Here is a 17,630-nt window from a genome sequence, read left to right as displayed (position 1 = left end):
GCTTTAGCTGGTATGTACAAAACAAAAGGCATTTACCTTTTCTCATTTTCCTTGACAAATCTACATGTGATGTAAGGATTTACATAGCAGATAGGTAACAAAGCAAAGATGAATGTGGTTGGCATAAACCATGATCTGGGTTGGCATATATACAACCTCCATGAAATCCAAACTGGTTAAAGAAGTTAATCAGATGAAACAAAACTTATTTTTCTAAGCACACTGTTGGCAGGTATATTCAAATGCTTATGAGATAGGAAGCTACATTTCGTATGAACAGTAAAAAAATTTTTAAAAACGACATTAGCCTTTTAACAGTATATTATTTCAATAGTTTACTTTTGTTAATGATAGAGCTATCTTCTCAGTAAATTCAAATAATTAATTTTTTTAACAGTGAATGATAAGCTAGAGCTAGAAAAGTTAACACCCAGAATTATCTTGAAATTTCAGAGGGAAAAGTGGTTGACTGGAGCTTCACCTATCTTTGTGAACCAAATGATGTTGACGGAAATAAACGTATTTTGAACAGAACTTTATCTGATTCTTTCATATTTCAAATGTAAAAGCCCTCTGACACAGAAAATTCTATTTCTATGTATCTGTTTATATGATAATCCAGTAAAAGTCAACATTTGGATCCTAGACTATACCTTGTGAAAATGTAAGTGATGGAAATTTAAGAAGAAATTAGATTTTCCCCATGGCAGTAAATCAGTATCAAATATATTCCACATGATTATGGTAACTGAAGCAAAAATACCAAGTATAGGACGATGATAGTTCTTGTTTGGCACATATATTAATAAATTCTCAAATATCAAACAATAGAACAGCAGTATTTACTAAAACCAACTAGCACAATAATAAAGACTCCTAGAGCACTGTTATTCACATCATAAAAACCTAATTCCCATATGAATTCTGAAACCCAGCATGCCCTCTGTACCACGCAAGCTGGTCCAAGCACATACTTTTCCAGGATTTGCTAGTACTTCTAAGTCAACTCATGCTGAATCCCGTCAATTCCTTACGGAACTTATTGATCTTCTGATCAGGCTCTCGCTTATGAAAATATATACATACCCTTATCACAATTTTGAAAAGAACGGAAGGCCTTCATACATGTCAGTTTTTAGTTTTATCCAATCATTAATTTTCTGCAGAGTTGTTTTTTCTTGAGTTAGTATTTTTGCAAGTTTTTTCATTTTTTCTTCATTTCTTTCTATGTACTTCAACCCTTCCAGCTGCAGCTGATTGAGCTTTTCATTTCGGCTTTCATCCAGAGGTATGTTTTCACACATTACAGGATTAAATCTAAAATAGGTGTCAGGAGGTAACAGACCATCAAGCATTACATGAACTTCTGTTGAAACAAAGAGAGAGAGAACAGGGTAGTTAAGAAAATTGATTTATTCTGCAATGATCTAATTTTATCCTTATTTAAAATTATCTTCTTTGAGAGCAAATTACAAAGCTTTATTTCATCATGCCAGCCAATTAACAGTCGGTCCAAGGATTCCATACTAATGACTGTAACTACAAAATGAAATTCATCTCCCAGGATCATTCATGTAACTCTGCTAATTAGATTACTAGCTCCTCTGTTCTCTTTTCTCCGTTTCTGGTCATACTGTTAGCCACTGCTGAAATGCCTTTACAACTTTCCTTTTACCGTTTTATGATTTTTGGTATCGTCTTTACTGAGGTATAATTTGCATACAAAACTCACCAATCTAAAGTGTATAATTTGAGAAGTTCTGAGAAATGTGTATCTTTGTGTAATCACACCAGTTATGACAGAACATTTCTATCACCCCAAAAAAGTTTCTTCATGCCTTTTTGTACTTCTTCCTCTTCTTACTCTTTGCCTTTTCTAGAATTTCATATAAACAGAATCAGAAATATATAGCTAGCTCTTCTGGGACTAGCTTCTTTTACTTAGCAATATTCTTTTGAAATTCACCCCTTGTCACAACAGCTCCTTCCCTTTTAATTGGTGGGTAGAATTCCACTGCACAGACACATCACAATTTGTTCTTTCCAGTTCTGGTTCTCTTCAGTTTTTAGCTAGTAGGAATAATTCTGCTGTAAGCATTTACATGAAGTCTTCCTGTGGATAACAGATTCCACTTCTCTTGAGAGAATACTTTGCAATGAGACTCCTGGGTCATATGGTAAAAGCATGTTTATTTTTTTTTAACTGAAGTATAGCAGGCACACAATGTTACATGTTGATCTTCTGAAGAACTGCAACATTGTTTTCCAGATGGCCGTACCATTCTGCATTCCAACCATTAATATATCAGAGTCCCACTGTTCTACATCTTTGTCAAAACTTAGTATTGTCAGCCTTAATTTTAGCCATTCTAGAGGATGTGTAGTTTTACTTTTTACCTTGTAGTTTTACTTTTCATTTCTAATGATTAATGGTGTGAAGTCTTTTATGTACCTTTTAGTCATCTGCATATCTTCTTCAATGAAGTGTCTGTTCAAATATTTTGCCCATTTTTTTTAGTGAATTTATTTATTTAAGATTTTATTTATTTATTTGACAGACAGAGATCACAAGTAGGCAGAGAGGCAGGCAGAGAGAGAGGGGGAAGTAGGATCCCTGCTGAGCACAGAGCCCGATGATGCGGGGCTCGACCCCAGGACCCCAAGATCATGACCTGAGCCTGGAGGCCTTAACCCACTGAGCCACTCAGATGCCCCTGAATTTACGTATTTCTTATATAAATATTGTGGGAATTCTCTATATGGTTTGGATCTGCTTATATATTTGGTTCTGGTAATAGATCAGATACGTTTTGCTAGTATTTTATTTCGGCCTATAGCTTTTCATTTCACTAAGACTGTCTTCTGAAGAGCAAAATCTGTACCCTGGTAAAGTCTAATTTATCTATTTTTTCTTTTTTGGTTCATGCTTTTTGTGTTCTATCTAAAAAATCTTTACCTAACCCAAGTCATTAAGATTTTCTCAGGGTATTCTTCTGGAAGTTTAACAGTTTCAACTCTTTTATTTAAGTCTATGATCCATTTCAGATTAATTTTTGTATATGGTGTGAAGGGTCAAGGCTCACTTTGAATATGGTTACTTCATTGTCCCTGTACTATTGGTTGGAAAGACTATCCCTTCCCACTGAGTTACCTTGTCAAAAATCTTTTGAGATTACATGTATGGATCAATTTCTGTACTATTAGGCAGCACTGATCTATATGTCTATCTTTATGCAAATACCACAGTCCTTTGCTTACTGCAGTTTTATAGTCTCGAGATTAGAAAGTATAAATCCTCCAATTTTGTTCTTTTTCAAAATTGTTTTGGTTCTTACAGGTCCTTTGCATATCCATATAAACTTTACAGTCATCTTGTTAAATCTCTACCCCAGAAAAAGGCTATCTAGATTTTTACAGCAATTGCATGGTGTCTACAGGTCAATTTGCGGTGTGCCACTAAAACACCACTAGATTTCCAATTCATGAGCATGGTATATCTACTGATTTATTCAGAACTTCTTTAATTTCTTCCGGGAATGTTTTGCAGTTTTTACTGTTCGGGTCTTGCATATAATTTAAAACAAGTAATTCCTTCAAGTGTTTAACATTCTTGTGCTATTATACATAATATTTATCTTTGTATATATTTAATTTTAATTTCCAACTGCTAGTATTCAGAAATACAATTGAGTTTTACTGACTCTGTATTCTCCAACTTTGCTGAACTCACTTGTTAGTTCTAGGAGCCTTTTAATAGATTGTCAACATAGACAATGGTGTTATCTATAAATATTTACTTCCCTTCTAATCTAGCTGCCTTTTATTTCCTTTCAGTGCCTTGCTATGCTGGATATACTGGAAAGAATCTCCAGAACAATGCTGACTGGAAATGATGAGACACATATTACTCTGCTTCTGATCTTAACACAGAAAGTTTTCGGTCTTTCATCATCAAATATGATGCCAGCTCTAGGGGTTTTGTTTGTTTGTTTGAATAGATGCCCTCTGTTGGGCTAAGGAAGTCCCCTTCTGTTCCTAACTTACTATGAGTTTTCATCTATCAGATGTCTTTTCTTCATCTATTGATGCCACAAATTTTTCATTTTTTGTCTTAAATTAACATGTAAATTTCATTAATTTTTAGTACATTAAACCAATCCTGTATTCTTGGGATGAATCCTACTTGGTTATACTCTGTTCTCCTTTTAATAGATTGCTGAATTCAATTTATTAGTATATTTTAAGGATTTCAGCATGGGGAGACTAATAGGGAATTGCTATTTTTATGCATTTTATAATTTTTTTTTCTCCTCTGGTTCTGGTGTCAGGGTAATATTGGCCTGATAGAATGACCTGGGATGTATTTACCCTTCTTCTATTTTCTGCAAGTTTTTATGCAGAATTGCTGTTAATCTTATCAGCTGTATTTTTCATTTCAAACAGTGTATTTTTCACCTCTAGAAGTTTGATTTGGGCCTCTTTTGTATCATTCCTCTCCTTATCATATTCCAGTCTTCCTCCAGCCCAGTAAACATGCAAAGTATGTTTTTAATAGTTACTGTAATACCTTTGCTAATTGCCTATCATCTGTTTCATAGCTAGGTCTGTTCCCACTGACTGGGTCTTCTCCTGGTGAAGGGTGTCTTTTCTTGCTTCTTTGTATGCCTGGTAATTTTGTACTGGACACCAAACATTGTGAATTTTTGTTATTTTTCTGTGCTGGAATTTGCTGTATCCCTTATAATCTTGACTTTATTCTAACAATGGATGCTGTTAACTGGATTCAATTCCATCTATTTGAGGGCTGCTTTTAAGCAGTGTGAGAGTGGATCCTAAGCAGCCCTCACTCTGGAACTAATCTGATGCTGCCACTGAGACAATACTCTTTTTGAGAACTCCTCTGCACATCTCGTCTATTACCAGGTCCTTGTAACCTACTTGATAAAAATCTGAGCTACTTTGGCTCCTGTGTGAGCTCCAAGAAGAGCTGTGTCTAATTCTTCCTGGTGGTTCTTGGCCTTGCGTTGGGGAGCTTCCTCACATGCATGTACATATCAGTACTCCAGGGGACTCCCCTGCATATCTTTGGAGCACTCTCTCTGTGAAGCTGCCTCCTCTGTAGTATTTTGCCCACAAATTCCAGTTTCCTGGGCCTCCATGAACTCCAACTCTGTATTCTATCCGCTTTTTTTGGGTCCACCCCTTCTTTGCTACCACCTAGAAACCTTTTTTTCAGGTAGCAAGCAGGGCAATCGCAGGGATTACTTCATTTATTTTCCTTCTCGCAGAGATCACGAACCCATGGCACCTCATCTAATGGCTGAAAGCCACTGTTCTATTGTTTGCTAATGGTTTCAGGTGGGAGAGATATATGGCCTCTATTATTTTATCATGGTCAGAAGTGGCAGTCTTAACCCTCTTTTAAAATCTCTAAACCCTATTATTCTTTAAGACCTATATCAAGTCTACTTTGGTGTTTTGTTTTGTTTTTAAGATTTTTGTACACCTGACAGAGAAAAAGAGGAGAGCACAAGCAAGGGGAACAGCAGGCAGAGGGAGAAGGAGAAGGCTTCCTGCTCAGGAGGGAGCCCAACCCAGGGCTTGATCCTAGGACCCTGGGAACATGACCTGAGCTGAAGGCAGATGCTTAACCGACTGAGTCACCCAGGTGCCCCTAGTCTATTTACAATAACCTAGTTTCATTTTCTTATTCCTCCTCTTAATTCATCATCTTAATCATCTGCAACTCTTCACCATTTATTTAGCAACCGATAATGCATCAGATCGAGCTAAATGAAATTACAGTTTTTATGGGTCAACAACCACCTAGTATCAGCAATTGCATGTGTTTCACTCAAGTTCTTCATTAAGAAGGGTGTTAAGTTATGGAAACAGCATTACTTGTTTCTTGAAAAATTTTAAATTAGCCCATCAGATGATGTGCAGCAGATAGACATACAAGCATTTTGAGACTGGCTGATTAAAGCTTTCTTTTTCTCAGCAGATTGCTTAAAGTAAGAATACTGTACAGATCTAGAAATATGCTTTTCAAAAAAACTTTTGAAAAGATTTTATTTATTTACTTGAGAGAGAGAGAGAGAGAGAGCATGAGCAGGGTGAGGGGCAGAAGGAGAAGCAGACTCCCTGGCTGAGCAGGGAGCCCAATGCAGGGCTCGATCCTAGGGCTCCAGAATTGACTGGGAGCCATCCAGCTGCCCCTAGAAATATGCTTCCTGGTAACGATGGTGTTAATTCCACAGTTTAATGAAAAATAGTAAGAAATTTTCTTTTACAATTTTTTTTTTAAGAGAGAGAGCGAGAGAGCATGCACAAGTGGGGAAGAGGCAGAGGGAGAGAGAATCTTAAAGCAGGCTCCATGTTCGGTGGGCTCTGTATTATGACCCTGAGATCATGACCTGAGCTGAAATCAAGAGTAGAATGATTAACTGACTGAACCACCCAGGTGGCCCTCTTTTCCTCTTTTTAAGTCACAGATGAAGCACTACTCAATTTTAACTATTCATTTGCATGTACATAAAAATATGCCACATGTATCACAGAATCAATGTCACATCATCTTTAAGAAAACTGTTTTATAATGCCATAGGCATTTACTTCACGGCAGACATTCAGAAGTTTAGTATTCTAGTTTAAGTCAAATGCATTTGTGCTGTGATCTAATAAAAACGTGATGGAAAAATAAGAAAGAAAAAAGAGTATTTTGTTGATTTTGACAACAAAATTTCAGATAGTGAAAAATCCAGTATACAAGCTTCTTTTGGGTTGTCACTTACTAGATAAAAGTCCTCAGTGGGGAGTTTAAGACTCTCATGTGGACTAAAGACTAGGCTAGTAACACAATGATATGAAAAGAATGAGATTCAGAAGCAAGGGGTTGGTAAGTGGTAACAATTCTTTTTAAGAACTGAGTAACAGATTTCATGTAAGACTTAAAGTAACAAAATAAGAGTTCTAGACTTCAAGGCCAAAACTAGAAATTGGATAAATACTCACTGACTGCGTACTATGTGCAGGCAGCACAGTCAACACAGGTAACTGGACAGCCTCCCACCTTACATTCTCGTGGAACAGAGAGAGTAAGAAACGAAACAAGCAAATGTGTGACACACAGCCACGTGGTGAGAGAAATGCTCTAAGTCAAAAAAAAAAAAAAAGAGGAAGAAGCAGGGTAAGAGGGTAGAATGACATAGTGAGGGGGACAGAAAGGAATCAGGAAAGGTCTTTCTGAGAAAGTGACATCTGAGCAGAGGCCTGAATGAAAAAGCGGAGTGAATCAAGTATGAACCTAACGGAAGAAAACCTCACACGGAGAGGGCACAGCAACTGCAAAGGGCCCAAGGCAAGAGACTTCTGAACCAGACTGAGGGCCACCTGGTAGCGGGGACACGTGTGAGGAATGGGGGAGGAGATGTATTCAAAGGCTAGGTCTCAAAGGGCTTACTAAATTTCAGTGAATGAGGCTTTTGGATTTTGTTCTACATATGATGGGAAGCCTAGAGGCTCTGAGCAGGATAAAGACAAGATCTGATGTGTATTTTAAGTCTCCAACTGAACCTTCGTGCTGATCAGCTGTAGAAACTTCTCCAACTGTACACTTAGGCACGGGAGTACTAGCGCACAGAGGAAGAAAAGTCTCTGTTCAGGGGTCCCTTAGAAGAAATGAGTGAGGAGACATGAAAACAACAAAAGATTTGCTCCCCTCTGCTTCCTGAGCCCCCTAGACAGACATAACATATTCTTTTGTAGGCAGCATCAGCATAAGCTACCAAACACTGAACTCTGGAAGTTAAAGTGCTTTAAGGCGGCAAATAGATGGACTGACCTTCTGTATCTGTGGCACTGTTGATAACATTAGACAGTTTGGTCTTCAAGCTTGTGTATGTCACAGAGTTCCTCACATCACTCTCGTAACGCCCAGTGCCCAGGGACACTATGCACTCCAACGGGACGTCGGGCCAAAGACACTTACACTCGTGCATTGCTAGTGCCGAAGGGTTATTCAGAAGCAAACCTCCATCCTGCAAAATATAAGTCAAGAAAATACAGTGCAGAACTCTTAAAGTGAAATTCTATTTTGTAAATATGAAGGCAAAAATTGTATTTTAAACAGGCTGAAATGTACTAAACAAGGAGAGTTTAACAATGTAGTAAATTGAAAAAATGATTTGAAGACAAGAAGTTCCTTTAAATGAATTTCTTTTATATACTATAGCTTAAAAAAAGTATACTGTGGAAAAAAAAAGTGTACTGTGAAAGCTCACTGACCTCATTAAGATCTCTTTTCCTATTATGGAAATTATTTTAACTTCTTTGATTGCTTTGGATATTCTTCTCAAAACTACTAAAATGAACAAAGTTATTTTTAAAAGATATTATCCTTGCTTAGTGGTTACTATAGATTCTATATAAAACCTAACAGAACTGTGGTTCTACCAAACAATTAAAACTAGCTCTCCATTCACAAGTCAAACATAACCAGATAATTCAACAAATTTAACGGCAACTTTATCAACAATACAATTTCAAATTATCGCATTCATTATAATGCAGATATAATCTAAATGAAGTAGGCAAACTTTGTATTTCCAAGTATTTATTATAAACAGTAACTTATTTTGAAGACTTCAGGAGGAAAGAAGGGTAAAACATGCAGACAAATACTGCTAAACTGTAGCAGAATAAAAGCACATAACTAGCCGTACACTGCTGGGATAAACCTCACTTGGTATTAGCACAGCCATTCAATCTTGAAAAGCTACAAACTGCTAGAAAGTTACTCCTTCTAAAAAGCCCAAAAGCCAAAGTTATCATATGCCTATGGCATTCATCCTCAATGTGTAGCTTTATGATGCCTCTGGGCTAACAGAGATACAAAGGGCTGTGTGGATTCTCAGAGAAACTATTTTGTCACATGTCTTCATTGCTTGCTCTATTCTCCATTTTTGGGTGGGTTGTTTGCTGCCATCTCCAATCTAACCTCCACCTTCCCCTGAAGTGCGATCTCCATTGCTCTCTAACTACAACTCTTCAAAAGAATGTGGTTCCTGTTTCCATGTTTGTGACTTTCGTGAGAAAAGCTATTCTTTCAAAAGACAACTCTTGTCAATGGGGGCCCATTTATTGATAGGTCCACCATATTTCAGGTCTTTAGCTCTTTTCATGAAGTCCCTTTGTGGCTGAGATAGGCTTAAGTTGGGATGGTCTCTGAAACCTAGAAGACTGCACACAGCTGGCCTGTGACTGGCCCCAGGCCTGAGATACCCAAGGAGTCCTGGGTTCACGTCGTCTGCCACCTGACTGGCAGTAGGTGTCCCTTGTCTAGACTCAGGAAGAGGGAAATCTCTATCAGAAGCAGACTGACGACACAGCAGCACACATGCTAGCATTATACTTTATACTTCTCTTTATTAGATCCAATAGACTTAATTTTCAGTGTGCATCTTAGTAAAACAGCTAAATGCCACAGTAATAGAGTTCTATCACTCCTAAACTCAAAGTAGCATGGCAGAGGATACAACAACGATCAGAATCCTAAACTAAGAACACATCACAGTGCAAGTTAACACTGTGAGAAGTGAAGCTTCTCTGACACCTAGCAGACAATTTCATTTCTTTTTTGCTTTTTAAAAGATTTTATTTATTTATTTGACAGAGATCACAAGTAGGCAGAGAGGCAGGCAGAGAGAGAGGAGGAAGCAGGCTCCCTGCTGAGCAGAGAGCCCAATGTGGGGTTCGATCCCAGGACCCTGGCATCATGACCTGAGCCGAAGGCAGAGGCTTTAACCCACTGAGCCACCCAGGCACCCCCTTAGCAGACAATTTCAGTTCATTCATTAAAAACTTAAATGTCCATCTACTACTCAATGGCAGGCCGAAGAGCAGGCAGTGACTACGGCTTTAGGGACTGCGATCCTTGTGCGCTGAGCTTGAGGCAGACGGACTGAGACTGCATCTGCTGGAAATGATCACTGTGGAGCGTGGGCTGTTCTTTAGTGTTTTCAGAGGTACCAGGCCCACTCTCCTCAGAAAACCAATAAAGGCTAAACCCATGTCATTCAAAATTCCACTGTCCTTCTGTTCAATTCAATAATGCCATTCAAATCTCTGAGCTTCCTTGCCACCGACAAGTCATCTTCAAAAACCATTCTTCTATCTACTCCCCAAGGTTACACATTAACTCTTGTTACCAAGATGCATGGAATCATACAGTATGTAGTCTTCTGAATTTGGTTTCTTTCACCTAGAATAATGCTTCTGAGATCCATCCAGGTCATTGGACAGCCCAGTAATTCACTCCTTTTTATTGCTGAGTAATATTTAATTATGTGGATGTATCAGTTTATCATTCACCAGTTGAAAGGAACGATTTTTAAATTCTGTTATCTTTATGTATCTGTTTAAAGTCTTACATGGGCTATTTGTACTGTTCAACTATGTAAAACCCTACTAGGATTCAATGTAGGTAGTAATAATTATTTTCTCAAGGCTTCTAATTTAATTTTAATTTAATCCTTCCAACTTTATCTTTTGTTTTCAATTAACAGGACATTAGAATGATACCCATCACATAATAGAGGTATCATTTAATTTCTAATTCAGCAAGAGAGTTGCCACTTTTAAAGCTTTCATCTTAAAAAAATCTTTTTTAACATTTTACTTTTAAGTAATCTCTGCATCCAATGCAGGGCTTGAACCCAGAGTCCCATGTTCCCCTAACTGAGCCAGCCACGCACCCAAAACTACTTGTATCTTAAATTCCATACTTGTACTCTATATAATAACGTTCAGACATCCTGCTATTTTAGATGGAACACTGCTACACTATTTTATAGAAAAGCCTACCAAGAACTATCAGCAGAGTCAAACAGGGAAGAAAAAATAAGATAAGGCAAAAGAAGTTTACCAAGAATTGAGAATAGTAAAATCACTCCCAAGTTAAAAAGCTGCCGGGTTTCCAATGGTTTTAATAGCCATGGCAGTAAATTCCTGTTCCTTAAACTTTACTGCTTTCCATCAAGTATGGAAGCTAAGATTTTTGGTGCTCCCTTCCACTTAGTCCACTCCTGTCCAGGCCTCTCCTATCAGGAAGTCATCAGTGTAATGGTATGGCCGTGGTGTTCCCTTCACACGGTGTTCATATTCGCTATCTACTTAGTGTGTATTCCGTTTTGCCAGGCCCACTGCTAGATACCGTGGTAAAACAAACGTAAAAAATGAACTGATTGAATAATTTGCTATTTACCTCTCAGAGGTATACACAGAATTGTGTTTTAATAGCAGTACATTACACATGTACTTAATAGCCTAAAATTTGGATAATTTTGGTTGCTTTTAATGTTTATTTCATCATTTCAAATCACAGAGTACCTACCAGAGAAAAGAACCCTTGCACAGCGTGAACTTCTCCTTAATGCTCTCATCCCAGTTATGACTTTTTTTAAAAATTCTTTTTTTTTTATAATGGTAAAATGTACAAAACATAAAATTGGTCCTTTTAAGCATTTTTAAGGTCACAATTCAGTGGCATTAATTACATTCAGAATGTTTTACAACCATAGCCTTTATTTCCAAAACGTTTTTATCACCCTAATCCCATTTCCATCCTACCAAACTATTCATTCTTTAGATCTCAACTGGTGTGAAATGTCTTTGTAAAGCCAATCCTGACAGAGTAAGCCACATATTCTGTACTACTTCTTAATCCTATGCATATTTTCATTACTGAATTTATTTTTTCAAGATTTTATTTAAATTCAAGTTAGTTCACATATAGTATAGTATTAAGTTCAGGAGTACAATTAAGTGATTCATCAGTTCATATAACACTCAGCACCCATCACCAATGCCCTCCTTAATACCCATCACCCAGTTAGCCCATTCTCTGCCCACCTCCCCTTAATCAACCCTCAGTTTGTTCTCTATAGTAGGAATCTCTTATGTTTTGTCTCTCTTCTTATTTTATTTTTCCTTCCCTCCCCCTATGTTCATCTGTTTTGTTTCTTAAATTCCATATCGAGTGAAATCATACGATCTTTGTCTTTCTCCGATTTGTTTCACTTAGCATAATACCCTCTAATTCTAGCCATGTTGTTGCAAATGGCAAGATGTCATTCTTTCTGGGGTGCCTGGGTGGCTCAATGGGTTAGGCCTCTACCTTCAGCTCAGGTCATGATCCCAGGGTCCTGGGATCCAGCCCCACATCAGGCTCTCTGCTCAGTGGGGAGCCTGCTTCCCCTCTCTCTCTGCCTGCCTCTCTGCCCAGTTGTGATCTCTCTCTCTCAAATAAAGAAATGAAATCTTAAAAAAAAAGAGATGTCATTCATTTTGATGGCTGAGTAATATTCCATCGTGTGTGTGTGTGTGCGTGTGCATGCGCTGCACGCACACACACACATAAACACACCACATTTTCTTTATCCATTCACCTGTTGAAGGACTTCTGGGCTCTTTCTATATTTTGGCTACTGTGGACACTGATGGTACGAATACTGGGATGAAATGTGCCCCTTTGGATCACTGTTTGTATCCTTTAGATAAATACCTAGTAGTGCAACTGCTGGGTCAAAGAGTAGTTTTATTTTTAACTCCTTAAGGAGCCTCCATATTACTGAATTTATCATCTTACTATATAACTCTGCTTATATTCTTCTAGTTTTAGGTATTTGAGGGTAGGACCCAGGAAACACAAAAAATAAGCTGGCACTTATTAAAACCTTTATATTCCTCCCAGTTAACACTGCCTCGTACTGAGCAAGCAGTCACTACATTTTTGACCAGCTATACTAAAAATTAATAGTTGTGGCCTGGCAAAGGCATCATTTGCCAGGTGCTAGTCAGGTTCTTTCTACTGAAAACACTATTTATCTGGAACGTTTATATGAAATATAATTCCTCTTAGGTTAATGTTTTCTGAGTTCTGGATATAACCTTTCAAAATGTAAATAAGGCCTAGAAAAAATAATAGATGAGAATCTGTCATCAAAACCTTTAGTGCAAATTAATTTATCAGGCTCTTTTTCCAAAGGCAGAGAATGAATGATTTACTTTTGGAGGTGGAGATGGAAAAATATCAGAGAGAAGGGACATGCATATGTCCAAACTCATCAAACATACATCAAATATGCCCAGTTTTTGGTTTATCAATTATATATCAATGAAACTATTAAAAAGAGAAAGAAGGATTAATTTTGTGTAAAACATACTATTTCAAGATAAACATGATGCTATTTGGGCAGGGGGGAAGAAGTAATACCTGGAAAGCTACTCGAAAAGAATTCTTCTCACTTTACAATTTTCTAGGACATGTAATAAACCTGGTGAATACTGTAATAACGTTCTTCTCTTTATAGGCAAAGGCAAATGAGATCTACATGTCTATCTTCTCACACCTCTTAATTATGGCACTGCTTTCAGTAACTGCTCAGAGTATTAGTCTAAATTTATGCTCTACATGGTTCCAAGAGAATGTGAAGTAACTCACGTTAAAACATATGTCAGACATGACAGTTATGAAGAGATTTTAAAAATCAGTCTCAAAATAACTCAATATAATTATTCAAAGAGCTTAAGAGGATTATAATAAGTAAGTACCATATTTTAGTTTTAAACTTCTTAACAATTTCTGAAGGGTTGAAAAGGAATTTCACTCGAGTATTTTTTTGTTTAAGCAATCAAGATCATTCACATGTTAGAATATCCTAATCAATCTTTCACAGTGTCTTGTGAGTAGAAAAATATCCTATTTCTTCCTCATGTTTGTGAGAACATGCAGTAAGAAAAATATTCTTAAAAATAAGATTTGCTTAGAATCTAGATTTCATGTGAGTATTAATTAGATGTACAAATCTTCCTGAAGTCCCTGATTTACATAAAAGTATATTCTTTTACATAAACTTTATATAGTAAATTATTTTAATCTGTAGCTCAAACCTAAACTCAGAGATTATGGTCATCAATATAAAAATGGCTAAGCATGAAAAGAAGTATCACTAGTCTAAATGAAACGGAAAAAGAACCACAGAATTACTTTGGTTTGTTATTATGTACTGAATTAAACTTTAGAACTATTTCTACTTAGAGAAAGAAGAGAAAGCAAATGAAGTAACTTCTTTTGAAGTCTGGGAGCATATGGTCTTAAAATACAGTAACTTATCATTTGAGACTTTCATTAATACTTGGCGTAACTGCAATTCTGTAGCACAACAACCACTTTAAAGATATGTTATAAATCTTTAACTACTATTTTGAATACACTGTCTAAATTATTTCTCCATTTACAACCTGGTAAGAATAAGAATATACAGAAATTTTTGTTAAAAACAGGAAGGTACATTTTAAAATAAAAATTTTAATTTGACCAGTAAGTCTTGAGATCTATGTCAGAAAAACTCTACAGCTAGCACTTTCTGCCTTGAGTAGGTGGAAGAAAGAAGAGAAAGTGCCTTACATAATTGAACAATGACTGATCTGACAAAGTAAGAAATGGTCTGAATTGACTCCGAAGACAAAACGAAACCTAGGTTAATCTCATGACTACAAAGATTATGATATTACTTCTAGAAATACAGAAAAAATGGGATAGCTGCCCATAATATTTAAAAATAAGTCTAAAATACAAGAAAAAATATAGGAGAAAATAAAAGTGATAGAAGTGTTTTAGCTATTACAATACTGACACATGTGAGGTATATAACTGATATGTAGTTCATATAGAAGATCTATGTATGAGCTTTTGAATGACATCTGAAAATCCTTGCCAAAATAGTTTCCTTCTCAACATATATTTAAATACCAAACAGAGCACAAATACCTCACTGACTAGAGAGGACAGTTAAGGTTAATAGCTATAGTGAATGAGACTGATTTTAAGTGGGACAGCATTATAAAAATTAAGCATCTATAAAAATGTACACTCTGGAAGTATCAGGTCAAAAGCTTCAATGACTTTTTTATCATTTACTGTAAAGTTATGAGTTAACATTTCATAATGGAAAAACTTGACCGACGAAAACTTTATGATAAATAAGTGTACATAACAAAAAAGGAATAAACTGCTAGAAATAATATTCAACTTTATGTATTATTTAGCCATAAACTTAGAAGCAGTATAATTACAGGTAGCATCCCAAGCCTGACCCTTAACAGCCATGATCCTATTCTAGTTATTTAACCTTTCTCAAGACTCCAATACCTCATCTGTAAAAGTGGGAATAACTCTATCCGATTTGTAAGCAGTGATGATTAAATGAGACAATGCATACAAAGGACTGTATAAGTGTCCGGTATAGAGCTAATTTAATGAGTGTTTACTGTGATTATTCTCTTATATCATCTCCTTCAAAATATGTCTACCCCAACTGTCAAACAGATTGCATTCTGTGTTTTCAAGGGCCGTGTTTTAATTTTTATTGCATTTGGACAACCAATCCTACATACTATGTTTTCCATTAATAAAATCATAGTTATGAATCACATTATATAAAATACAAAAATAATCTTTACTGAAGGCTTGTTAATTTAAGAAAAACGACAAATAAAAACATTTTGTATGGGACATATTTTGCCACATGTAAACAAGAAGAAAGTCTCGGTTGATCCCTTTGTGACATTTAATGATTGCTGATTCTTTAATCACAAACTTTCAAAAGGTAGGTCACAGTCAACTTACCTGGTGAAGATCATTTCCCAATGCATACTCTGCAAAGTAGCCGGGAGCAGCAGATGAGGCTCTAATGGCCTGCCACATTTTATACTGACAGCCTCCCAAGTAGTGTGAGTTGATTCCAGGAAAATGACCATAGTTTCTGAACACAAAAGCTTTTGGCGTTATCCCTCTGTTTACTATGGTACTTACTGCAGCTACCTAGTAAAGTAAAAAGTGAACGATGCCCATTGTCAACAGCAGTATTTGGGATCTATAAAAAACTAAATATTGTCTAGTAGTGTGAGCGAACAATCTACAGCTACCCATCAAGATAAATGTAACATAAACAGGATGTTAAGTAAAGGGAATGAGATTTAACTAGGTATTTCTTTACAGAACAATAAATATAAGGACTGAGACAATTTTGAGAAACAGACGGTAAGACAACAATAATAGAAGACATTATTGACTACATGATTTGAGTAGCCATTTAAAAAGACATTAGGAAGACATACATTTGCAAATCTTTATGTAATAATCGATGCATGAGCAGTAGCAATGAATACAAACTACTCAGAGAAGAATAAATATACTATTTTCCTAGTATCATTTACAAATGAGTCTTTGCTTCTGTTCTCTTTGAAAACATTATGCCTTTAGTAACTGAATCTAACAACAAACAAACTCCGAGGCTTTCTTATCATAGTTAATAACTGGCAGCTGGGTAATTTTTTATTAAAATAACTAATATTGACCACCTTGGGTCTCAGACTTTATCGATGTCAGCTGAATTAATGTAAAATGTGCTGTAATGGTTAATGACCTGCAACATAAACTTAAAGAAGCTGAGGAGGCCAAAGTTACTGGGGTTCTGTGTTGAGCCCTGCCAGGGGCTTGTCAGCTCTGCTGTTTAATAAACCAAAGGAGATATCCCCAGACCCTGTGAGTGGTCAGAGTGTCAACAGGCCACCATGGTTAAGAGCTGGTCAAACACCAAAATCCAGGGGTCTCTCTATTAACTGGACTATAGACAGGCAGAATTAAGAATCATGTGGAAAACATGATAAACCCATTCATAACGAGTGAATTACTCTTTGAGGGGGCTAAAGTTCCCTTACCCCTAATTTATCTAGTCTTTTATTTAAAGTTGGCCACTCCCACGACTGAAAAACAAACAGCTCTGAAGATACAGGGGAACAAACAAGCACCACAGAGTACATCCTGGGATCCTCTCCGAAGTCTGCATCTCATTAGCATGGCCTCCAAGGCCCTGCTGGTCTGATTCACCTGCCACTTCAGTCCCATTTTGCATGCCGCCCTTGAATGCTGGGCTCTGGTCTCCTGGGGCACTCAGTTCCTGTGCCTCTCCCTGCCTCCTCCCGCACAGGTCCTTCCCTTTGCCAGTACTGCTCCTACTCTTTGGCCTGCACACTGAGATCTCAAACCTCCTTTCCTCAGAATAGCCTTCCCTCCTGTCCCTGTAAATATATGCTTTCAGAGAACTGTTTTTGTACTCCATAGCATTTATTTCAGCAAAACTGTATCTCGTTTGTGTGATTACCTGACAGATGCCTACTTTGCCCTACTGGACTCTAAACTCCATGTCTGCATTTACGAAGGTCTCCAAAGTGCCTGGCACAGTGTTGACACATGGGGCTCAGAATTAATATCTAAAGAATGAATGAAATTTGAACAAGCAAGAGTGAAAGAGAAATAAAAGGAGCTGTATTTGATCTTTCAACGTTACAGCTTATCATCCAAGAATAAATACAAGCTACAGGGGATTCTGAAGTCTGTAAATGTTATTCCTTAATCAAGTAACAAGTATTATTAAGGAACACAGAACTCAAGCAATACTCTGATTACTGGGTTTCAAACAAAATAGATAAAAAGAGAAGCCATATAAGAAAAATTCTAGTGGCATTAACATTTTTAAAATTGGGATTCCTTTTATACGTTAATCTAA

The 17,630-nt window shown here is 36.8% G+C and overlaps 1 protein-coding gene across 2 annotated transcripts in view; it reads right to left on the bottom strand.

Moving 5' to 3' along the window:
- Positions 1-314: 314 nt before the first annotated feature.
- The window catches only part of LOC111155294 (patatin like phospholipase domain containing 8), a 40,749-nt gene continuing 23,433 nt past the window's right edge, over positions 315-17,630 (bottom strand). For both annotated transcript variants that reach the window (XM_022515433.1, XM_022515434.1), the window contains exons 8-10: positions 15,689-15,883; positions 7,844-8,039; positions 315-1,366 (exon numbers count right to left, since the gene is read on the bottom strand). In XM_022515433.1, coding sequence (XP_022371141.1) covers positions 1,092-1,366; positions 7,844-8,039; positions 15,689-15,883 — 666 coding nt within the window. In that variant the 3' untranslated portion in view covers positions 315-1,091. The remainder of the gene's footprint in view (positions 1,367-7,843; positions 8,040-15,688; positions 15,884-17,630) is intronic.

This window comes from Enhydra lutris, unplaced genomic scaffold, assembly GCF_002288905.1.
Source record: "Enhydra lutris kenyoni isolate GAN:26980312 unplaced genomic scaffold, ASM228890v2 scaffoldscaffold40, whole genome shotgun sequence".
Classification (NCBI taxonomy): domain Eukaryota; kingdom Metazoa; phylum Chordata; class Mammalia; order Carnivora; family Mustelidae; genus Enhydra; species Enhydra lutris.
The sequence above is the reverse complement of the archived record's forward strand: the minus strand, read 5'-3'. Positions and strand labels throughout refer to the sequence as shown.